The sequence below is a fragment of the Pteropus vampyrus genome, unplaced genomic scaffold (genome assembly GCF_000151845.1).
Source record: "Pteropus vampyrus isolate Shadow unplaced genomic scaffold, Pvam_2.0 Scaffold18, whole genome shotgun sequence".
In the NCBI taxonomy this organism is placed as follows: domain Eukaryota; kingdom Metazoa; phylum Chordata; class Mammalia; order Chiroptera; family Pteropodidae; genus Pteropus; species Pteropus vampyrus.
In genome coordinates, this window is record NW_011888799.1 from 4,520,833 (window position 1) to 4,545,021 (window position 24,189).

The window sequence follows — 24,189 nt, forward strand, 5'->3', positions numbered from 1 at the left end:
GAAAGTACTTCAAAAAGCATATCTGACAGACATAAAGTATTTTTAGTCTTTTTACTAATAATTACTCCCCAACTAAAACTCCTAGAGTAGGGGGACCATTTCGTTTCTATCACATGACATAGGTTGACAACAATCTCTGGTCTTTTCCATTCTGAGCTCTAAAACTAGATTTCTGGATCTAAGTAGTGGCATATCTCGTGCCTGACCTAGAGGATTCTGACTGTGTATTCATTCACTGTTGCTTTTCTGATCCCCAGGCTTGTTTCCATCAGTATCACCAATGGACCAGTATTCTGTGGCATGGTTGGGGCAGTAGCAAGACATGAATATACAGGTAGAATAGGACACTGAACTGTTGGTTCTATAACTTAGTGGGTAAAGGTAGAGGAGGTGATCCAAAAATTCTCTGTCTTTTTTTACTGTCTCCTCAACACAGTTATTGGCCCAAAAGTGAGCCTTGTTGCCAGAATGATAACTGCTTATCCAGGTTTGGTGTCCTGTGATGAGGTAACCTATCTAAGATCTATGCTGCCTACTTACAACTTCAAGAAACTCCCAGGGAAAATGATGAAAAACATCTCCAACCCAGGGAAGATGTATGAATTTCTTGGCCATAGAAGATGTGTGTGAGTGTCATTGTGTGGTACTTCATTCCAATCTCTTTCCTAGAATCAAGACATAGGAGTAATCAGTGTTTGATTGTATGAAATTAGAAAGAAAGGTGCTTCTAGTGTTGGCCTGCTGGAATAAGAGGAATAAGAGGAGGGTTTAGTGTCTGAGATCGTCTGCTTTCGTTTAGCTCTTACCTAGTTCCTCAGTGAACTTCTTGTTATCCAACAGGAAGAGAATAGCAATAGGTCATTAATCTATGTGTGCTTCAGAATGTATTTTCTTCCCTGAACCTGGAACAAACAATAATACTTCTCCTCTCCTTTCTCTCAAAATTTTTTAGTTTTTTAAAAACTTTTTTATACAGAATCCTGTATCTCTTGAGTTATCTGAATATACTTGCTTTTGAGAACAATTTTTCCTCTATTTAGTGATGTATTATCTTTCTATCCCAATCAATTTCTAATAGAGACATTTCCATTTGTCCTTTTTCTTAGAATGTTTGGGAAGAGACATTTGGCCAGAGAGAAAAATGTAAATCACCTTTTGTTGGGTGAGTTTTCTTTCCTACCTTATATTTTTCCACTATCAATGGTTAAATGGGATTTTTAAAAAATTCAAAACTAAATGCTTCATAGCTTGTATTAAAAAATAGAAAGCAGCCTTCTTAGTGAATTTATATTAATTTTAAAGGGGACTTTCCATTTCTTTTCCATGTCGAATGTTTAAATTTCAGGTGGAGTTATACCACTTTGCCTGAAAAGTACCAACATTTAGTAAGAATCTTTGTAAGTCAGAGTTCAGCTATAGAGATCTGACCAGCTTGTTGTGGATTATCTTTAGAGGGAAATCCTGCATCCTTAGAAAGTGAAGATAACACCAAGACTGTTGCCACACATGTTATAAATTCTCTATTTTTGTATTTATTTTATCTGTATCTACTAGTCCATTATCTTTACATAGCAGTGACAGACTTCAAAGACTAAATTGTTATTATGGAAAGTTTTACAAAAAGCTAAGAAGATAGAGTAGCCTCATGTCTATGTGGTGCCTCATTGTCCTGAATGTCATTACTTAGGTTCTGAAGCAAACCACCAAGCCCAGCACACATGTTCATATAGTCCAATTAATTTTCTGGAAAGATAAATGAAGCCTCGTCAAAGAATGGGATTCTGCCAAGGATCGGGGGTGGGAAGAGCCATTCAGAGACTTAACTTTGTAAATTAATTCAAAGAAATAGAGTGCCTACTCAAAAGCACAGGAGTCTCAGGTGCTTCCTGTCTCTCTATAGACCGGGAGAAAGAACTGGAAGCCTTCCGAATGGCACAGCAGGGATGTTTGCACCAGAAGAAGGGACAAGCAGTTCTGTATGAAGGTGGAAGAGGCTATGGAAAAAGTCAGCTGTTGGCTGAAATAAACTTTCTAGGCCAGAAGGAAGGGCATAGGTAAAGACTCCTGCTTTCTGACTTAGCGTCTCTTTCTCTTGAGGCTCCTTTCTCTTGCTGGTGTGAGACTCTTGTATCATTAGATTCAGCATCCTTGGGCTGGAAGAGTAAGTCTGTGGGTTACCAGACTCCCGATGACCATAGTAACATTCCAGGGTGTTGCCATTGACGTTGAAGGAAGCAGATTCCAAGCAGTACTTCTATGCCATCCAGACCCTCATGGCTATCTTCTTTGAGATTGATTCATGCCCAGCCTGTTACCGACAGGAATACCTACACAAACAACTCCATGGAATGGTGGAGGAACCTCTTCACTGCCTTTTTAATGACCTCTTCTTTGTAAAGGTAATGAAGGCAGTGGCCTTCTGAATTGTATTACTGATGTTATGCTTTGTGGATAGTTGGACCCAGGATTGTCTTTAATCTAAAACCTTTATGCCGTGTGTGTGTGTGTGCGTGTGTGTGTGTGTGTTTTCTTTAGAACACATAGGTAGCAAGGAGAGGATGGAAATTAGAAATCCCTTAGACACCAAATTTGAAATCCCTTTGACACCAAAACTCAGGCTTTCTCTTTTTTGAGGTTAGTGAATTCTAGGACTGACTCTTCCTAGTTGTATATCCTGGCACAAATCACTTAGGCCCTCTGCACTTTAATTTTTTCACCTTTGAAATGAGGAATATAACATTTGTATAGTTTTTGCATGGATTTTAAAGGAGAGGGTATGTAAGAGATTGCATTATAAATGTGACAATAATAAATCTATCAAGATGATCCTGACCAGTCAAGCACCCCCAGCAATTTTTCCATGTGTTCTTGACTCAGTTTGCAATGTTTTGTTCTTTAAACGTACCTTGCCTTTTCTTAGCCTTGGAGTATGCCACTTGAATAAACATCTGAATCTCAAAAGTTTCCAGTGGTCTAGGGTGTATGTGGTACCCAATAGAGAGTAGGCTAAGAATTCCCTGGTCCACAATTCGTTTTGGGTTTTTTTTTTTGTTTTTATTTTTGGTTTTTATCTTCTATCACTTCTCTTAATCTACCCAACCTGCAAGACATTATACTTAATGAAAAATAGAGAAAACTAAAATCTGCCCAGTCCCTCAGCCTAGCCTTAACCTAGGACAGGCCTTGCTTGGGGCTCTGGCCATGGTCCTGGCCCTGGCCAAAGTGATTGAGGAGCAACCCCGCTTTGGCTCTCAGGTCCATGGTAGCTAATGTGCCTTGGCCTAGCACAGGAAACAGTATTAGGAGATGTCCACTGCAATTGTTTCTCCTGAATCTCATGCACACATTCATCCTGGTATACTTGGAATAACTGGGGTACTATGGGGGCTGTCCAAAGTGGCATTGCTAAGTCTGACTTGTCATTTTATTCCTTAGTCATGACCCTTTAAGCATTTGTCAAAGTCTGGTATGGAAAGGAACTATTTCTCTCTAACCACAAGTGGGCTTTAATCTCACACTCTGAACTATATATTGATTTTTGTAACATTATGCCCAATACTACAGAAACCCATTCTCACTCAAAATAGAAGTATTTTCTGTTCCCTTTGGAGAGCTATATATTTTTATAAGATTGTCATTTTTAATGCTAATATATGAATAATTTTCCTGGTCAGTTTCCCTTGTCCTTCAAAGTTTCACACATGGATGACCTGGCCAGACAAAGGAAGATTAAAGCATTTTTTTTTCAAGTGCTACAGGAGGTGGGTACTTTTGCTACATACCATTAATTCTTAATATGTGGAGATGGTTTATGCTCATTTTAATCTATCCACATCATACCTTGACTTGGGCATTTCTTGACCTGCCTATTTGTTGATATTTTCATTGTTTTTATCTATCTTTAACCTTTAATCCATCATATAGCACAGCATATAATAAAAAAAAACTAAAATCTATCTTTGCTCTAAGGTCTTTGCTCTTTCCTGATCTTGTTTCTTAATGAAATTTTAGTAACTTAATTTAAAACAGTGGTTTTTAAATGCAGGTAGATAGCTATTAAAAATACAGGTACTCAGGCCCTAACCCAGGAATACAGAATCAAAAAGCTATATGAGCAGAAACTGATGTAGCCATTCTGGAAAGCAATCTAGAAGTAACTAGTCAAATTTTAATAAGATGCATCTTCTAGACTCAGCAGTTCTCTCCTGGACATATATCCCAGGGAGTCTGTGTATTGCAGTGTTTGTTTGTGAAGTCTAGGGAAGCACTGGCACAAACTCATGGATGAACACTGCGGAATATAATTCGGAAGTTAGAAGGAAGGAAATAGATGAAAACATAGCAACACAGAGTTCTCTTAGAAACAGTCCTGGATAAAGAGAGAGAGAGATCTGTAATACAGTACCATATATAAAAGCTATTTTCTTGGCAAAACAATTATGCACATTTTATAAGAATAAAATACAAACAAAATGATAAACATTAAAATGATTACCTGGGGCATTGGGGAGTGGAATGGGTGTGGGAATGTGGATAAAAGTGAATACATTTTTTTTTAAGTCTCCACAAGCAGGGACATGGTAATCGATAGTTTTAGCAAGCATTCCCAGGTGATTCTGGTGTGCATCCTGGTTTGGAAATTACTAGTTTAAAGTATTATGAATTACCACACTGTTTGAAGCTTTTGCCAAAATGAAAAATTTGAAAGCTTTAAGTTTGATTTGGAAAATATTTTGATGCTTATTTCATTTTTCAGTTAGAATATTTTCTTGTCCAAAGAAACTCAGTACATTTCTTTAGAAATTAGATATGCAGGCTATATTTTATATTTATAAAGTAAAATATTACTTAGGATATTGGACTTAGGATACATTTTACTCTGAAAACCCCAGCCTGCGTTGACATTTTATTTAAATTGTTAATGGGAAATCAACAATAGATTTGCAAATCAGGTGACTTTATTTCTAATCAGAGGTCGTCATTGTTTCTTTGCTGCTATTTCCAGGCAGCGAGGGAAACACCACTGATTTTCCTCATTGATGAAGCCCAGCATATGGATGCAGCTTCCTGGGAATTTTTGGGAACATTGCTCTCCAGTGCACCCATCATCATGGTGATGACATTGACGCCTACTTTTACCCTGTGCAGCTGGGCCCAGCACTTCCTGCAAAGCCCTCAGACTATCCTGGTGCCCATTTCCAAGTTAGCAGCGAACTCACTGTTGAGAATGGCATGTTGGGAACTGAGGGTGGTGAGCATCCCCCAAGAGCTGCAGATGTGAGTGGCTAGGACTAGCTGGGCACTTCATTAAGGGAGGATCCTGTGCCATAATATAAGTGAGAAGGCTGAGGTCTCACTTGATCCGAGTTGGGGGAGAGAATGGTATTAGTAACCATGATGAGGCCCAAGACTAGATTTAAGGGTAGGCAGTCTCTTGGTATGCTAGTAAGGGGCTACCTCCCTGCGCTCTCCATCTAGGTTTTCATAGGACAGTTAGGACTTGGATGGCTTGCTTAACATGTCAGTTATATATGGTCAGGCCAGTTTCTGCCAGGCCCTTTAGCAAGGGACATGAGTTCCTTTGACATCAATAGAAGTAAAATAGTTAGGAACGTTACTGCCAAAATACATTTTAAAGCCAATCAGAATTTTTTGTTTACATTTCTGTGCTGCTGCCTTCCCTCTGTTAGTGTGTATCAAGAGCTCACTATAACAAAAGAACTATTTCTATTATGAAATACCCTATGCTTGGCTCTCTTCAAGTGGGCATCTTTAGTCAGCAATCTCCTACTTACCTTTCTACAGCTACCTTACCCACAGGTGCTTTGGAAACCCCCTCTACTGTGAGGTCCTATGCCAGGACCTTCTCTCTAAGGACATATTGCTCTTTCATGACCTGCAAAAGGTGGAAGAGGAGAACAGCAAATGGGAGACCCTCTCAGGTAAGCTTAGCTTTCCCGGGTTCTTCCCTGGTCTAGCTGCTGGAATTCATCTTCACATGGCATCACCCAGCCCTTATAAGGCACGTACCTATTGTCTACTGACATTATAGGCAACATTAGGCCTTCCTAGCTAAATGCACTATACAAATAATATGCAACTATGGTGAAAACACTAAATGCCTGCCTCAGATAACTTAATTGAGTCAATCAATCTACTGTTGTTCCTCTTAAAGCAGCTTAGGAGGTGGGGACAGGAAAATAGGATCTATAAAAACATGACAGTCCACTAGAGGAGATTTATAAACATGAAAGTCCAACAGAGAATTTGATGACTTGAGGATTTGGATTGGGGCAAATGGGAGAAGGGAGAAAGGTGGGAGAGGAGGAAAGGAGTAGAAGTACGTGTAAATCCAGAAAGGCATTCTAGAGCTGTGATATAATAGAAGTGAGGGCTATTAGAAGAGTGAGAATGCTAGATACCATGAAGTGCAGGAAATGTTAGTTTCTTAGAGAAAATTAGAAAACAGGTAGGATGGGTGGGATAAACCACTTTAAATGTAATATATTCCATTCATCTTCATCTTTTTAGTTTCTTGACTAAATTATTGTGTCTTTAAAACTGGTCACTGAGCATAGTGTTTTCCTCAGTCACAGTCTTCTTTCTCTATAGTCAACGCCATGAAGTCCACAATGTATAGTATTTCTCCTGCAAGCTCTGAAGAAGACCTGAAGGAGCTTTATGTCTGCACAGTCAAGGATGATGTGAATTTGGATACAGTGCTGCTCCCACCATTGTTAAAAGGTACGTCCCTTGAAGAACTCAATTGAACCAATAACAGATGTCATTTTTAATTAGTAATTTGGTGGATGATTGAATATAGGTCTCTTATTACAACTCTAGCTTCATTTTCTTCTAAACAAGAAACCTGCCTTCCAGAAATAAGTTCTGGAGCTACCTGAAGAGCTGTTTAAAGACTTATAATGCTACTTGAGTAATGGTTTACTTAAGTGAGCCCATTGTTCTCTTTGGGGCTAGCTGATGACCTGGAAAAGTGTTTTAATTGTTTAATAAAAATTATGTCCTGGGTTTCCCTTTGTGCATATTCCTATGCTGGAGGAGAGAGTAAGCAAGGGAGATTATGTTGCTAAAATTTAAGAAAATCCATGGTGCTAGCGAAGAGAAAGTGTTATGCACATAGCAGGAGTTTAATAAAAAGAGTGCAGGGTAAGTTTATAATGATTGATGAGATAAAGGAGAATTAGGTAGACATAGTTGGACAAGGATGTTCTTTTTATAGATGAGTTTGTCTTAATATTCTATTCAAGTACTTGGTGGGCAGTGTACTATTAAGCCCTCTGTAGGGATATGATGATGAATAAGCATACCTTCAAGTCAAGTATACTGTTGCTGAGACTATGAGAAATGCATATGGGATAGCAGTACAGAACTCCATGGTAGTTAAGAGCCAGGGCTCTGGAGGCAGAAAAACCTGAGTACTGTTGGCCCCATTACTGCCTGTGGAACCTTAGATAAATTAACTAACTTATGTCATTCTTGGTCTCATTATTCAAATGAGGGTAATGATAGCTCCTACATCATGGGGTTAGTTGAGGATTAAATGAAATAAATCATGGTACATAATAAATATTCAATGAATGTTACCTATTATAAGCTATTCACTCTGGAGGTTATGGGTCCATCTAGACAGTTCACACTCTTGCAACTATGATAGGCCACACTTGGCAATGGCTTTACTAACTTAGGAGGATACAAACCAGGAAACAACATGCTAGCAGAACAGCAGCAGGTGGTTTTCTTCAGTGAGAGTCCTCACAGCAGTTTCCACTGCTATTTTCTGGATCCTCAAGGAATATCTTAGGTGTGATGGCATGAGACCATGATAAATGGGTGCTTAGAAGCTCTGTGCCCCAACTGGGAACTGGTATCTCTTATAACAGCCCCATAGGCATAGTTTCCAGGCCCTGCAAGGGATATGACCTGTTACAAGATTTACTACACCTAAGGAAGCCCAGAGTTGTGGCTTGCCACCAGGTGTTTATAGTTTACTCACAGTTTTCCTAATCCAAATTCAGGTTTCAATCAGGGATCATTCTTAGTGTAAGCTGTTTCATGATAACTCAGCTAACATTCTAATTTTATCATGATCCTTGGAAACAACTAGAAAGTTAACCCAAGGTCAGCATTTTCCACAAAGAAGGAAAAAGGATTTGTTAACTCATAAGCTAAAATTAATAGGCCAAAGCTAGATAGTGAAAGGCTACATAAGTTATAAAAGTATTTAAGGAGACTAACATGATTACATTTGTACTTTATATAACTCTACCACTAGCTAATATGTTTTTAGTATAGGATGAGAGGAAATTGGAGCTGTTCAAAACGGTATTATAGTGAGTGATCCAGGTGAGAGTGACTATAGTAAAATTATTTGGAAAGAAGCATGCAAGAACATTTAGAAGGAGGATGAGTGGGTGACCCGTTGTTGTGAGGAAAAGAGATTATTATTTTTGGAATTATTCCAAGATTTGAGGCTTGGTGATTTATGGGGTTTTGATACAGACTGCTTTAATGTATGAGTCAGAATATGGAGAGATTTACTATAATGCTTGGAGTTAATTAAGATCTTTATAATTATTAGAGTTCTGGGACCAGGAAGCCTGGCCTCCGTGTTTAGTTGAAAGTAAAAAGGAATGAGTTTAAGTCATGAAAATGGGAGGAATTGTTAGTATAGCTGAATGATTCAGAACAAAGCTTTGGATCTACCAACAAAAGGCTTTGGTGACCGTGGGAGAACAGTTTCCGTGTGTGGTGAAAATCTGATTGTTGTTGGTTGAACAATGTATTGAGGGCAAATGAGGACATGGAGATAAGGCTTTTTGCAAGAGGTTTGGCTGAGTGGAGAAGGGGTGAACAAAAAGCAAGCCTTTTATATTTTTAAATGAACAGATTATCAACATAATGTATTCAATGTTTGTGGAAAGCTTGTTCATTGTTGATTTTTTTTTTCTCTCTCCAGAAGTAGCAGTAAGCCAGCTGGATCAACTGAGTCCAGAAGAACAGTTGCTGATTAAGTGTGCTGCAGTCATTGGTCACTCCTTCCACATAGATCTGCTGCAGCACCTCCTGCCTAGCTGGGATAAACATAAGCTACTTAAGGTGCTGAGGGCTCTTGTAGCAATACACGTGCTCCGCTGGTGCAGCAAGAGCCAAGAGCCTCCTGCTAAGCCAATGTTAGTGCCTTCCTCTATAGAGATTATTGAAGAAACCAAAGAGAAAAAGAAAAAATCAGGTGAGGAATAGCTGCTCCCTTGTTCTCAGGCCTGAACAGAGAACTTTGGGTAGGGGTATCTATGTTGAGAAAGAGCATCAATGTTATATTTCAAGGGCCTCAGTCTCAAAGCGTATGGCTAAGAAATGGGGAAAAAATTATTTTAATCATGAAGGAACATGTTTAGAGTGAATGAATAGCCTGTATTTTTTAATATTGTCTTAATTTCAAGAATTCTAGCTCCTTGTTTACCACATGTGTTAAGTATTCATGTTTTGATTTTGGGTTCAGAAAATATTGCCTTAACCTTTTATTAGCTTCTAGGTATAAATAATAAGAAAAAAGAATAAACTACTAATTTTAGAAATTCACAAAGAAGCTAAATACATATGGTGTTAAAATAGATATGAACCAATTAAGATATACATTAAGTAGCTTGCAATCTCAGACTCTGCACATAAAAGAATAAACTTGTGGCATAGAATACCCAAAGTGCATATAATCCACAATAATTTCCTTTTGGTTTTGAAACATATTTGGACCTTATATTTGAGCAAAGCATTTCTGATAATTTGACATTTACAATAATTATAATAAAAAAAAATAAAAGCTCATTTTAGGAGGAACAACTAAGAAATCTATCCAGTGTACTTCTGCACCACTAATCCTTCCTCCCGTGGTACTTTTTTAACTAAATATGGTCAACATCACTCTCAGATTGGTATAAAACTCTTTATACAAAGAGAGCAGTAATACCAAACAAGAATTGTAAATGAAGTTTCTTATAAACTAGCAGCATGTGCTTGGGAATTTGCTACATGGTAGCATAAAAGGACTTTAAAGAATACTCTAACTTAGATTTTTCTGTATTTCAGATGCTGACTATCCTCTCAGGCTACAAGAGGAACTATCCCTGCCTCAGACTGAGGTGCTAGAATTTGGACTGCCTCTATTACGGGAAGCTGCTTGGGAGCTGTGGCCCAAGACACAACAGATAACCTTGCACCTTGAATGTGCCTGCTTTCTTCAAGATTTGGCCTGCCGCTGTGGGAGCTGCCCTAGGGGGGATTTTGTCCCCTTCCACCGTTTTGCCGTATGTTCTCCTAAGAGTTCTAGTGGGACCTTCCGGTTCTGCAGTTATAAAGATACTGGCTCAGTGCTGACACAAGTGATCACAAACTGCAGCCGCCTTCTCCCCAAGGTAAACCCAGGGGGCAGGAAGAGGACATGTTGACAGCACCTCTCTTTATTCATAAACTTGGAGCTCTTCATCCAAAACGTGAAATCACATTGAGGAAGAATATAGGTGAAAAGAGCCGTTTATCTCTGAAGTACCAGAGATAAGAAAAAATGCAATCTCAGAATTAAAAGGAACTTTAATTATACTTGTTTTGGTTGGCAGTCTTGGGTAACTTACTTAACCTCAGTTAATTGAGGAAAATAACAATACCATATTTTTAGGGCTGCTTTGAATGGTACCAGGCACATAATATACAATACATTTTGGTTATTATTATTATTATTATTCAGCTCAGTACACATATATAGAATCCATGTGTATCAGATGCTGCAACTAGGTATTAAGAATATAAAATGAATAATCCTTGAAATTATCAGTTTCAGGGTTAAAGGGGAGGCGGTTACACAGACATACAGAGAATTCCAATATGACATGGTAAAGATGATGAAAATGACATACACAGGGATTGGGTACCTAGAGAAGAGGCCATTAGCCAAGTCTAGGGAATGAGGAGGAGAGGACTCTTCCTTGAAGGAAATACTGCCAGAAGTAAAACTTGAGGGATAAGTAGAAGTTAGCTACTTAAAGAAGGTTGGATTAGTGTATAGATGGTCTCTAAAGCCTGTTAACACTTCTACCATACCCCAAATAAGAGTTTTAACATTTTCATCTTTGTTTTAACATTTCAGTTAGCTTACCTTACAGGACAGTTTGTTTCACTGTCAACAGATATTAGAAAGTTTCTTCTTTCATCAGTGTGAAATCTACCTTCTTGCAGCTTCACCCATTTTTCAGAGTTGTGTCTTCTTCCATAGTTGAAGACAGCTGTCCAGGCTCAACCATTTTCTTTATCTACTTTGATAGAAGAGGAGTTAGTGTTGGTATTAGAAGGGAAGAGGGATATGGGAGAGACGGTGAATTATTGGCGGTAAAGAAATAAAATGAAGGATTTGATCTATAATCCTAATACCTTTTTGACTTATAACATTTTGATGACTCCGTGAAGGTAAACCAGTGACTTGGAGAAATTGATCATTGGCTAATGAACTCTATGGGCATTTGCACTTTTACACTTTCTGAGGGGAAAGAGGAAAATAACAGTGAATATCCTAATCTGATATTGTAATGAAATTACACTATCATTTATGTCTTCTATATGGCCTTTGTTTTTTGAGAGGTCAGTGTCGACTTTAGATTAGGCAGCTGGTCAATCTATATGACAGAGGCTCAAGACCTTCCCAGCATAGCCGAACCCTGAGGAGGCTTCCCAGACCCTGGGCCTCTGTGCATGGCCATGCAGAACAGGTACTGCACAAATCTAGAGGGTGTTAGTCACACAGGCTACGATGTGATATGCCCCTGGGAACTGTGTGTTGCAGTAGTGCTGCCAAACTCCAATTTCTTTAGTTAACCTTATCTTACCTTATTTGACATCATTAAATAATCAGAGAGCCAATCCTTTTACTTAACACAAGTCCTCCCTTTAACAGTTCTTTCAATTCCTCAGCCTATGCTTTTGAGCCTTACTTAATACATAGCTTCTCAGCATCATTCTCAGTCTTTGCTTTTTGGTCTTTGGGAAAGCAGCTGCAGAGAAAGAATCAAATCTGGAAGATAAAGTCTATCTAAAGCCAACTAGGTAAAGTTTAAAACCTCTGCTGGCCACCGAGACCCTAGTGGACTATGGCATCTTGTGCCCTTGTGATTTTCTTCACTAGGTCTTAGGTTCTGTAGTTCACTCTGATCTGTTCACAAACCTGATCCAGACATATTCAGGGATTTCAACTGTTAGAAGTAGCCATCAAACTAAATGGACACATTCTTTATTCATTTATTTAGCGAACATTGATTGCCTCCTGCAAATTAGGAACAGGTTTGGGAGGATTAAAAATGAAAGGAGTTATTATTTGAATCACAAATAGTTTCCATTAAGGAACTTGTAATCTACCATACTAATTTTGTGTGTAGCAAATATTAAACCTAAATTTATCATTTTTATAATGGGGGAAGCAGTTAGGTCCTGAACTAAGCTGCAGAGGAAAGGTAGTCAGGAATTTAAAATGTCCTCAGTTAATACGAGCATGGGTAATTAAAGATAATCATCTTTTTCTCCCTACAGATAGTTTTCATTTCCAGACAAAACCATCCAGAAGTCAGGAGGCCTTCACAAATGAACACTGCAGGTAGATAGCAATGCCGAGAATGGGCATGGAGCGGGCCAGAAAGTGAGACACAGATGACGATTAAACTGAGAGCATTTACCTCACCTGCAGGACCACCCAAAAGTAGTGACTCTTTCACTCAGCCCAAAATTCAAGTTAATAGAGATTTCAAAAAGCAATTTTTGATTCTTTGTAGAAAAATTATTTCTTAGTGGTTAAGAAAAACTTTAATAGCTCTTAAATGCATTGCATATATAGATTTTTTTCAGCTAGAAATTTGCCTTCTCAATTATTTTTGACCCCAGTTGAAATTAAAACGAATTTGTATTTCCAAACTATGTACCTTCTGACTTTCGAATGCCTATCCCATCAATTTTAAATGTCCCTACCTTGAGTTCACCAGCCATTCTGTAGTTTCCTATTTCTCTTATCCAACTTGATATCCTAGTTTTCAAACAGAAATCTATTTGTATTTGACATAAATCACCTCCACACTTATCTGTGTGGCTGACTCAACATTTCTCCCTTTTTAAAATACTAAGTGGCCTCCACATCTTTCCACTTATCGGAATGATCACCATTTTTGATCAGAAAGCCCTCCTCAGTGCCCACTTTTTCGATCATTCTGTCTCAGAGAGACCTGACCCCTTTTGTATTTGTGGCACCTGTGGAAAGTGCACTGAACTAGCAGTCGTAGAGGTGAACTTTAGTTTCGGTTCTGCTTAATAGCTATGAGGCCATATATATCACTTAAGCTCTCAAAGCCTCAATTTCTTCATCTGTAAGAGGGAGATAATGTTTGCCTGCCTGAATGACAGGGTTGTTGTATAATAAGATGGTGATGGTTGATAAAATAATATTCGAATGTGCCATAACAAAGTTCAAATATACTAATAGATAAATGGATTGTTACTTATTGCTTTGTATCACTTTTATGTTTTTATTTGACACGTTGTTAGTTTACTCTTCAGGTATGGTCACTCCTCCTTTTAGTTTATGAAATACTTAGATTGGCTTTAGGTTTTTAAAAGTTCATCGTAGGGCTTTGCCATTATAGATCTGGTCACTGACTTTCAAAAACTTATAGAGAGATGGAGAAGAAGGATAGATATAGAATTAATGAATTATAAAGGAAAGCTTCCTGGAAAAAGTGGCTTGGAGAACTGGTAATGCCCTACAAAAGCAGCTACTTCCTGGCCACTCTCAGTTCTTCATCTTCTCTCCACAAAGAACAGAAGAAGAGTTCCTGGATCAAGTGACCGAGAAGCTGGCTCAGACCAGCCCTGAGAAAGACATGTTGACCATGAAGCCCTGTCACTGTGAGGAAATCCTGAAGTTAGTGCTCTCACCTCTCACCCAGCACTGCTTGGTCATTGGAGAAACCACCTGTGCATTTTATTACCTGCTGGAGGCTGCCGCTGCCTCCTTGGACCTGTCAGATAATTACATGGTGAGCAAGCTCTGCTCTCTGCCCTTGGCTGAGCTCTTTTACTTGGGAAATTCATTTGGGATTTCTTACTATCAAGTAACCTGGAATAAAAAGTGGAAGAAAATAGGAGAGAGAAAGGAGCTGGAAGGACTTCAGGAGAAAACGTAAACAGAATGTGGTAGTGAAAGAGCACAGACTCTTCTAGCCCCGCCGAGCCCTGTGCCCTGCGCCGACCCCTGCGTGTGCAGTCCAGCTCGCCCCTTCTAACTTGGAATCCAACCTAATTCAAATGCAAATCTTTACCCTCATCATAACCTTACTCCCGCCTTTACCCTTACCGCACCCCTAGCATCATCTGAATCCTAATCCATCTATCTCTTGTCTTGTTTGCAGGCCTTCTTTTATTTGAGGAAGGCAAGTAGTCTCCTGGGTCAACCCTCCACATTCTCATTTTTGAAAAAGCACAAGGTGAAGATCTGTCAGTTTGAGGAGGCCACTTTCTGCCGTCTTCAGTCAGAGGTGAGGGCAGAGGGTGACCTTGAAGTTTGGGTTATTTGTCCTTGAGGGTTACCCTATTATTTCTTATAAAAATCCCTCTTTGTGTGTGTGCAGTTATAAATGTGGTAATGTGATAAAAGATACACAAATTCAAAACATAAAAATGTATAGTACATAAAAAGTGAAAGAGCCCTTACTAATCCCATGCCACCCCCAGCATAGTTAGTGATTTGGTTCAAATTCCACCGGCTATATACCCATAGTCATATCGTTATTGTTTTTGTTGTTTTTAAAATAGAATTATATTGCTCATTTTCTTCTGTAGCTGACTTTTAATAGTATTGAATATACTATTAAATATACTATTTTATAAATTGAATATATTTGCACATTGATCTACATCTAATCACAGTTATAGCTGCCAACTATTCTATTGTATGCACATATCAGAGTTTACTTAACTATTCCCTTCTTCATGTACATTTAGGTTACTCTCATCTCAGGTTATAATAAGCATTGCCACGGTGAATATACTTGTAAATATCTCTTTCTTCCTTTCTAAGAGTGTTTCTGTAAGAGAAATTTCCGCAGGTAGAAATACTAACGCAGAAGATATGAATGATTTTACATTTAGTAAATATATTGCCAAATTGTCCACCAAAAATATATAATTTCAAGTTTTTTCCTTTTCTTCACAGCCTTACCAACATCAGATATTATTAGTTTTCTTAAAACTTGCTAATGCATAGATGAAAGTTATATTGTATTTTGGTATGTGTTTCTTAATAAGATACATTATTTTTATACGTTTATTGGTCATTGATTTTTCTATGAATTGTCTAGTCTTACCCTTTGTCCATCGGAGTACATATAAGCTAATTTATGTTGGGGCAAGGTGGGAAAAATAGGTGAAGGTAGACAGAAGATACAAACTTCTAGTTATAAGAGAAATAAGTCCTGGAGATGGAATGTACAGTATGGTGACTATAGTTAATAATACTATATTGTATATTTGAAAGTTGCCAAGAGAGTAATTCTTAAAGTTCTCACCACAAGAAAAGTGTAATTATGTATGGTGACGGACATTAACTAAAATTATGGTGGTGATTCTGCAGTACACACATATGTCAGAATCATTATGTTGTACAATTAAAACTAATACAATGTTAAATGCCAGTCACATCTCAATAAAAAAAAAATTACCTTGCCCATCTAAACTTACACAATGTTATGTGTCAAATATATCTCAATAAAGCTAGAAATAAAAAAAACACAGTTGAAAGTGTCCCCAATCCCATCACTCAGCTACTATGCCTCCTCCCCAGTGTTATGTGTCTCAGTGTGTTCTACCAGAGGGCTCAGCATACATACATGTATATAGTCTTCTCCTTCCTTTTATCTTGCTTTTTTTAAGAGACAGTTATATATCATTTATAACACATTTCTGCAGGAAATGAGATTTGTGTAACAAACAGAAACTCTGGGGAAAGCATGACATGAGATACTTTGTTTTCAAATGACGTGTGGGAGTAAACTTATTTATTATTGTGTAGGAATAACTCGGGACAGCTCAGCAACTTCTCTTAGCCTCATTACTATTAAATCCAACAGAACATATTGTGTTAGGATAATTATTTAGCAGTTTAGAAATAATGATTCTCTAAAACTGTGGGGATGTTTTGTTAGAGAGCTGAGCTTTAAAATTTTTTAAAATTAAGAATATAAAAACTAATTTTTATATAAACCTTAAGATAATCTGGTTTGGAGAGTAAAATTAATGTATATATGCCTTTGAACAAAAGGAATGTTAGAGTTGTCCACAGTATTGCATTATTTGTGCTTGCACCAAGAGGTCTTTGGAGCAAAGTTAAATTTTTCTTTTCCTCTGTAAGAAGTTATTGTACAGTCTTCCCATGATTGTTCTGGAATCACCATAGACTTGATCACTTTCTTGGAGGATTTAGCTTTAGTTGTGAAGGTATACGATTACCTCAAGGTAGTTCCTTACCTCCTACCCCACATCACTATGGTGGTGCAACCTGTTTAGGAAGAAAGGATGTGGTGATATTTCAGATGCTTTCTGTGTCATCTGAAACATCTGAATATCTGCCCAAATGATAATTCCATCTCAGCCTAGAAGCATCACTTTCTAAATCATGGCCTTTCTCTAATGCTCACTGACAAATGTATGGGAGATGAAAAAGGAGGGTGCTTTCTCCTTAATCCTATTCCCTCAGTACTTTACTTGTTCATGGTCCTACTGGTGCTTGTGTCTGTAGCTAGGCTTTGCTCCAACTCAGCTCATCCTAGCACCTCAGTGACCCCAAGTACACATCCCAAAATGAAGGAGCTAGTGTGTTATATCCAGAACCTTGTCCACAGTACTCTTCCCACATTTACATTACTATTCTTATTTTCCCATCTCAGGTCTGTTTCAACATGGGACAGATCACCTTGGCCAAAAAACTGGCTAGGCAAGGCCTTCGACTGCTGAAAAGGAATTTCCCTTGGACCTGGTTCGGTGTCCTTTTCCAAACATTCTTAGAAAAATATTGGCATTCCTGTTCCATGAACCAACCTCCTAACAACCCTAGTGAGAAGTGAGAAGCCTGGTCAAGTTGCCCTGGTCTCTTTTAGGGCCACAGAGAACTAAACTAGGACCTAGACTAGAGTTTTGCCATATTGACCTAAGACTCCTCTTTTCAACCATATCACAGGCAGTTCTAGTTCTATCTTACTGCCCTGGCCAATTAAATGTAACAGAATGAGGACTTTTGTTTTCAGAGTGTTGTGTTACCCTGTCTCTTTCAAAGATAGATGATTAGATAGATAGATAGATGATACATAGATAGATAGATAGATAGATAGATAGATAGATAGATAGATAGAGATAGATAGATAGATAGATAGATAGATAGATAGATAGATAGATAGATAGATAGAGATATATAACTAGGTAGCAATTTAATATTCTCTGATATATAAAAACAAAATTGCTACCTAGTTATTGAGCTATAATAATTTATAGGAAATATATTCAACCAAAAAGCAACTCAAAGAATAAAGCTTCTTTAAAAACCTGTCTGAACTCTTCCTGGTCAAGAGTTAAAAGGCATCTGGGGTTAGAAGTAGTGAGATCCCAGAAATATTTCTGAGTTTGGAAGTATGTAGATGGCCCCGTGGTGAGTAGCCTTGGATTTCTTTGGAGGGGAGAAGGAAGGGGTGGTTGGGCACTGGTAAAGAATAAGGATATGCTAACCACCCTCTGCTTCACGATAGTAAGAAGAAGTTGGCAGCCCTGCAGCAGCAGGTGCACTGCCTCTCCCTGCTCTGGCAGCTCTATAACCTGGAGGCCACAGCCAGCAGCCGCAGGTTTGCCTGCTTGGCTGCTCTTATGCAGAAGAATTCAGCCGAAGAGTTCGCAAATGAAGCCCAGGTAAACAAGTACCTGCTTTACCTCCACACCTCACTCAGAAACCTGTAATGCCAGGAAGAGAGACTCTGCAAGGTTCTTGGCTTTTGCATGGTTCCACAATAGCCCAGACTTAACAGGATACCACTGATCATATGTTTGACTAGGATTTCTCAACTTGCAGTTTATAGATGGGTTTTCCAAGCATGAGGCTATCTGTGAACTTCCTGAACTGAATTTAGAACTTTCTGTTTGTTCAAAAGAGCATTTGGGGAGTGGAGTGGGAGTAGGGAAGGGGTCATAGCTTTCATTAGATTCTCAAAGAAGTTCGTGATCTAACAAAGGATTAGAATTGCTGACTTAAGAAAAAAGAAGGAAGAGAAATGTGTCTTCCTAATTTTAGTATCTCTCGCTTGCTCACTCTCTCGCTCTCTTTCTCTCAAGAAGATGGAAAGGCATTACTGGGTTCTGAGAAGAGTGACAAGATCTACTTATATTTTAATAAGTTCATTCTGACTACTATATTGAGAATAAACTGAAGGGGCAAGAGAGGATGCAGGGAGACCAGTTAAGAAGCTATTGCATTAATACAGGCAAGAGATGGTTGGCTTGGATTATTGTGATGTCAGAAGAAATGGGGTCTTCTGTCAAGAGAGAGCCATCGGGATTCATTCATAGGTCAGTTCATGGGAGAGGTCATGGGAGAGAGAAGAGTCAAGGATAATCCCAAGATTTGCAATCTGGACTTCTAAAGGGGTAGAGATGCTCTTAATTGGGATGGGGAAGTTTGCAGAACAAAGAGATTTGAGGGAAGATTGGGAGCCAGATTTGTTTAATTCGAGATGTCCATTAGACATCTAGGTGGAGATGCTGAGTAGGCAGTTGAAAATGTAAGTGTGAGGTTCATGGGAGAGGTCTGGGATGGAAATAGGAATATGGAATCATCAGTGTGTAAATGTTATTTAAAGCCATGACTAAGTGATATCACCAAGGGTATGAGAAAAGTTCCAAGGACTGAGTTAACAGCTCCAACGTAAAGAAATCAGAGTCATGAGAAACCAGCAAAAGAACCTAAGAAGTTGCAGAGAGACAGGAAGAAAACCAAGAGAGCGTGGTGTCCTGCAAACCTAGTGAAAACAGTGTTTCAAGAAGGAAGTCATAAACTACATCAAATGTGCATGTAGTTATTACAGAGATACAGCAGCAGTTCTGAAGAGCTCTAAGAGCAAGAATCAGAGTCCTTAATTAGAGAAAACATGGAAGCGTTTTGGCCAGTGTTTTGAAAAGGAAAGGCTTGGATTGGAGAAAAAGAAGAGGGGCAGGTAGAGAAAGTGGTTTGTTTAAAGAACAGGCAGTGAGAATGATCATTAGGTATGTAGGGGTGAGAAGGTGCATGTTGTCATAGCTGGAGTGGAGGTGAGTGGCAGCGACACCAGGAGTCCTGACTGAGTGAGCAGGAAGGCACCAGAGAGAACACTTACGCAAGAAAAGGACAAGATGGAAATGTAGCATGAATGTACGCTCAGAATATCTTGCCCCATGTTTGTTGCCCCGCAGGTTGTCTCTACCTATGTGGCTCTCTCCCAGTTCTCTCAGAACATGGGTGACAGGGAGCAGTGGCTGCACTGTGAGCAGATAGCCATTCAGAAAAGCAGCCTATGTTGGTTCTCCAGGGAGGGATTGTTTGCCACAGCTCAGCTTATGCAGGCCTTGGCCTACACCAAACTCTGCCTCGGCCATCTTGACTTCTCCATCAAGCTGGGTAATGGGGCTTGGGGCTGGGGGGCCTTGGGCTTTTAGGGAGGCCAGGCTCACAGCTAGACCTCACACAATGCTCTTTTACCTCCTTAGGTTTTCAAGCTTGTGAGATATGCAGATACCTCAGGAAACCAGCTCTGGAGAATCTGGTTCTCTCAGTTCTCTTCAGATCTGCATTTCTGAAGAAAAAGTATTAAGATCATTTTCTGTCACTTGTATATGTTGCCTAAGAGGGGAGGGTATGATCTCTCAGAGGATTTGGAGTGGAGAGGGAGAAGCTGTTCATTTCCACAACCAGAGCTGTCTCTTCTCTAGTCACTACAGGAAACATTGTCTTAAGTGTGAGGGTCTGGAGTAGAAAGTGCAGAGTCTGAGCTGCTACATACTCTTTTTTCTTTTCTTTTCTTTTTCTTTAGGGAGATAGAGAATTGCAGTAGTTCGAGACCCTCAAAACTGTCTCAGAGGCATTTCCCTACTTCCTTTGTTTAGAGACAGCTCTGTTCCCAGGCACAGATGCTCTCTATATAAATAGAGCTATGGGGAGGAGATCCAGGGAACGTTAGGCTGCTTTGAAGGTGTAAGATCTCCTCCTCTCCTGAACCATCCTCCTAACTCTCTAGCTGGACCCAGTGACTCTGTCTCTTGGCAGATTTGACCTGTGTGTCCACGTGCTGGAGAGTCAGTGGGAGCTCATTTCCCAGGGCCATGAAGTCCTTAGCCTGGCCTGCTTCTATTCTGCTTGCTTGGATCTGCTGCTCTATGGAAAAGGTACATCTTGTGCAAGGCTCTATTGTACTCCTGAGGGATTCAGACCTCAGATAAGGACGTAGGTTTGGAACACAGACAGTCAGGAGCATGTCCTTCTGGCATGGCCTCTGCTCCTAGTCCCTGGCTCCATAAAGTATAGGAACCACATTGTGATTCAGGGTATCCACCTTTCAGATATTGTCTCCTCCCCTGTACCACACACCTTCTTCTATACAGGTTCCTACGTGGACAGCTTTACTAACTAATCTGGTTGCCTTCTCTGTCCACAGGATTGTTGTGTCGGCCCTTTGAGGAGTGTCTGAGTTTCATTCAGCACTATGAGCACAACTGCATTCTAACCTCTCAGAGCAATGTCATGCTGGGGGTCCACTCCTCTCTGGCCATGTGGTAATATGGGATACCAGAGTCTTACTCTGGGTCTATGGGAAAGGGTAGAAATTTAAGGACCCCATGAAATTGTTTAAGCTATCACCTTTGACCCCTCTAGGCAGAACTATTTCACATCTCTAACCCACTTCTAAAGACCTTTCACCTCCTATCCCTGCTACTTTCTTATTAGAAGAATTCTTCTTTTATTCTTGTCCATTAACAGGTTTAGATCTATAGGTTGAGGGTTAAGTTTAGGGTTACATTTAAGTGCTAGATAACCTATGGCAAGGCTCAATATCAGTGGTCTTCTTGCATGTGAGTTAGTAGCCTTGGCTACTTTCCAGCATCACAATTCTTAACTATGCAGGAGGTCTTGGAGCCTTAAAGAAATGATGGCTCTGTGAAAGAGCCATGGTTGTTAAGCAGAGGACAGAGCTGAGAGCTGTTATTCTTTCCCTCCAGGTTTGCCCAGGACTCACAGTGGAGCCTGTTTGAGCATCACTTCTGCAAGGCTCGCCAGTTGGTGAAAAGAACCAATGCCTCACTGTTTGGTTCACATGGCTTTGTCCGATTCCTAGAGTGCCACGTGCTAATTTTACAGAAAATGCCAGAGGATGTCTTCATGCATATTCCCCCAGAGACTCACAATCAAATCCTCAAGGTACTGTTTCTCCTCTGTCCTTCAACTAACACCTAAGTTATACTTTGACCCTGTGCTACTCCTGACAGCTACATCTTTCCCTCATTCTTCTCTTTGCTGCCTCTGTCTCTTTTCACCCTGGAACCCTTTTTGTTTCTCCACCTAGAAAGTCTTTCCACTTACCACATGGACCCTCTCAGATATTCTTGTATGTGTATCAGGACTGGATTCCAAAGGTTGAAGTTTTTGCACGGCTACTACCCAATACCATTAAAACATTATAATTTGATATATCTCACTACAGCCTTCCAAGTCTAAGACATTCCAGTCCCTCTGTACCTCAAACCAAGTGTCTGGGCCTACTTTGCCATCAGTAGCCCCTCCTGTTTCCCCAGCCCTGAGTGGTTATGCTGAGTGGGGACTGCTGTAAGTTCTGGTATAGTGTAGATCGGGGGGAGAAGGTCCTGATCCCTGAGCTCACAGACCTTTCTTTTCAGTACTTTAAGGAGTTCTTCTGTCGATGTGTGACCTGCCCTGTCTATCATCAGTGGGTCTCTGACCTTAAAGCCTCTGTAATGAGATATGGAAAGAGAGAATCCATGTCCTTGACTAACATCTTCAGACCTTTTGACACCTGCCTGATTAAGATTTGGGAAGAGAGAGAATTCTTGGAGGAAGTCAACTCCACTGAAGGAAATTTAAGAATACAGAGTAAGCATTCCTTCCTGAAACCCTTGTCTGAGACACATAAAGATAGTCTCAGATTCTTACACACAAGCAATCACCTCCAGAGTAAGAAGGGACACACAGATATAAGGAGTTAGTCTGTGCTTCAGAGGTATTTATTGTCCTCTTACTAGTGCTGGACCCAGCCTGAGCAGTCAGGGATCCCTTATATTGTTAAATAATGTAAGAGCTTCTCCTAGACCTTTGTTTCAACATCCGGAATCCTTAAGCATAGAAAGTTACTCCTTGATCCCAGCTTAAACAACTAGATTGTTCCCTTGGAGTATCTGGATAGTCACTAAGGGAGAAAGAAGGCCTTAGAAATCACAATCTAATGTCTATGAAGGTAAATGGTAAGATATGGGCAAGAAAAAGAGAGGAAATAAGACAATTCCTTGCCTTGGGACCCAGCAGTGTTTTCCTTTCTCCAGGATCACCAGTTAAAGTTGTCATTGCTGAGAACATTCTTTGTGTTTGTGATATTCTCTGTTTCAGGATTTGACAGAGTGGCTAATGTCGTGGAGAATAGGAATGAAGAAGAAACTCAAGAATGTACATGTTGAAACGAAAAAAAAAATCATCTGAAGGGATCATGACTCTCTTATTGTATATAACACAAAGAAATGCCCCAAATTCTCCTTTTTAAGATACAGTATAGTGCACAAATTAAATATACTAGCCTTTTACAGTCACCACTATCTATATCTTTGTCAAAATAAAAACCTATGTTTTTGAAGTGTGAAACTTAGATCTTTCCTAACTCTGAACTGTCATTAGCACAACCGTGGAGAAATTTAAACCAGGGGTAGACCAGAGGCCTGAGAGGCTTTGAGATGAACTGATTCTATCTCATATAAGGTAGGATCCATTAACATATAGAAAACACAGCCCTAATAAAGAGGTTGTCATTACCTAAGGAAGGCTGGCAGTGAGAATGCTTTGGTGTTGCCCTCTTTTGGTACAGGTGTGGAAATGGGCTGCTAAGAAGTCAAAGAATCTTTTGAGAGGTACATAGTGGGAATCTATTTCTCTTTTGCACTGTGTGTTTTGGGCATTCCTGTATGACATTGTGAAATTGCCAGAGTGTATATGACTCAAGCTCTCTTCTTTATTCTCCCCTTTTGGAGATGCTCTCTTTGGCCTTTATCTGTTTGATGATCTTTCTTCCACAGAGCATGCTCTTCTCACTGATTTTTACACTTTCTAATTCAATCGTCTATTGTTCACAGAGGCAGTTAACTAATGTTATGATAGCTACCATTTATCATTCAATTACTCTGTGCCAGGCACTGTTGCTAAGTGCTTGAAATACATTCTTTAAATCTTTATAACAACTCTGTGAAGCAAGCACTTTTTTTATCCCCATATTACAGATGAAGAAACTGAAAGGTTTTTTAGAAAGGTTTTACTCCAAGAAACACAGGCACAATATGGTGGAGCGGGATTCTAACTCCAGTTTGATTCCAGAGTCTATGCTCTTAACCACTAGGCTATAGAGGCTTTCATGAGACCTAGGCTATAGTAAGCTATCCTGTACCCAGTCTTCAGTATTCTGTTCAAATGACCAAGATCAGAACTTTAAGGAACCACAGGGAGATGTTTGAGTAGAGAGGTCTGTACTTGCCCTTTAAATCATTCTGTCTAGTCTGTACATACCCTCCTTCCCCTTTCCTTCTCCCCCTTTTCTCCCTCCTCTTGTTACCCTTCTTCCTCCCCGTCAAATCCCTTCTCCTCCCCTTTCCATTCCTCCGTCTCTTATCCCTCCTTCCTTTCTCCTTCTCACCCACAGTCCCAGTCCTTGTACTCCACTGCTTTAAATTTCTGAGAGGCAATATAGAGCAGTAGTCAGGAGAAAGAACTTAGAAGCCAGATAGTCTGAGTTCAAATTTTAACTCTGCTACTTATTAGTTTTGTTACTTTCATCATAGAATTTATTTTTTTATGTTTCACTTTCCTTT

General features: G+C 39.5%; 2 protein-coding genes across 2 annotated transcripts in view; both read left to right on the top strand.

Annotated features, from left to right (window-relative positions):
* The window catches only part of LOC105288555 (adenylate cyclase type 10-like), a 45,482-nt gene extending 21,293 nt beyond the window's left edge, over positions 1–24,189 (top strand). The window contains exons 16-30 of the mRNA XM_023527576.1: positions 5,006–5,277; positions 5,806–5,942; positions 6,613–6,744; positions 8,978–9,250; positions 10,105–10,430; positions 14,454–14,579; positions 16,986–17,158; positions 17,838–17,994; positions 19,528–19,732; positions 19,822–19,918; positions 20,378–20,496; positions 20,766–20,883; positions 21,328–21,526; positions 22,003–22,216; positions 22,727–24,189. Coding sequence (XP_023383344.1) covers positions 5,006–5,277; positions 5,806–5,942; positions 6,613–6,744; positions 8,978–9,250; positions 10,105–10,430; positions 14,454–14,579; positions 16,986–17,158; positions 17,838–17,994; positions 19,528–19,732; positions 19,822–19,918; positions 20,378–20,496; positions 20,766–20,883; positions 21,328–21,526; positions 22,003–22,216; positions 22,727–22,794 — 2,616 coding nt within the window. The 3' untranslated portion in view covers positions 22,795–24,189. The remainder of the gene's footprint in view (positions 1–5,005; positions 5,278–5,805; positions 5,943–6,612; positions 6,745–8,977; positions 9,251–10,104; positions 10,431–14,453; positions 14,580–16,985; positions 17,159–17,837; positions 17,995–19,527; positions 19,733–19,821; positions 19,919–20,377; positions 20,497–20,765; positions 20,884–21,327; positions 21,527–22,002; positions 22,217–22,726) is intronic.
* LOC111736144 (adenylate cyclase type 10-like) lies at positions 43–2,499 on the top strand. Its single transcript, XM_023527577.1, has 5 exons — positions 43–334; positions 437–626; positions 1,107–1,162; positions 1,901–2,054; positions 2,210–2,499. The coding sequence occupies exons 1-5, from the start codon at positions 301–303 to the stop codon at positions 2,421–2,423; spliced, it is 648 nt and encodes a 215-aa protein (XP_023383345.1). The 5' UTR covers positions 43–300; the 3' UTR covers positions 2,424–2,499.

Excerpts from the sequence above, each read along its gene's own strand:
- LOC111736144 (XM_023527577.1), top strand. The coding sequence starts at position 301 with ATGGTTGGGGCAGTAGCAAGACATGAATATACAG. Across the intron at positions 627-1,106 it reads CTTGGCCATAGAAGATGTGT|AATGTTTGGGAAGAGACATT; the intron begins GTGAGTGTCATT and ends CCTTTTTCTTAG. Across the intron at positions 1,163-1,900 it reads TGTAAATCACCTTTTGTTGG|ACCGGGAGAAAGAACTGGAA; the intron begins GTGAGTTTTCTT and ends GTCTCTCTATAG.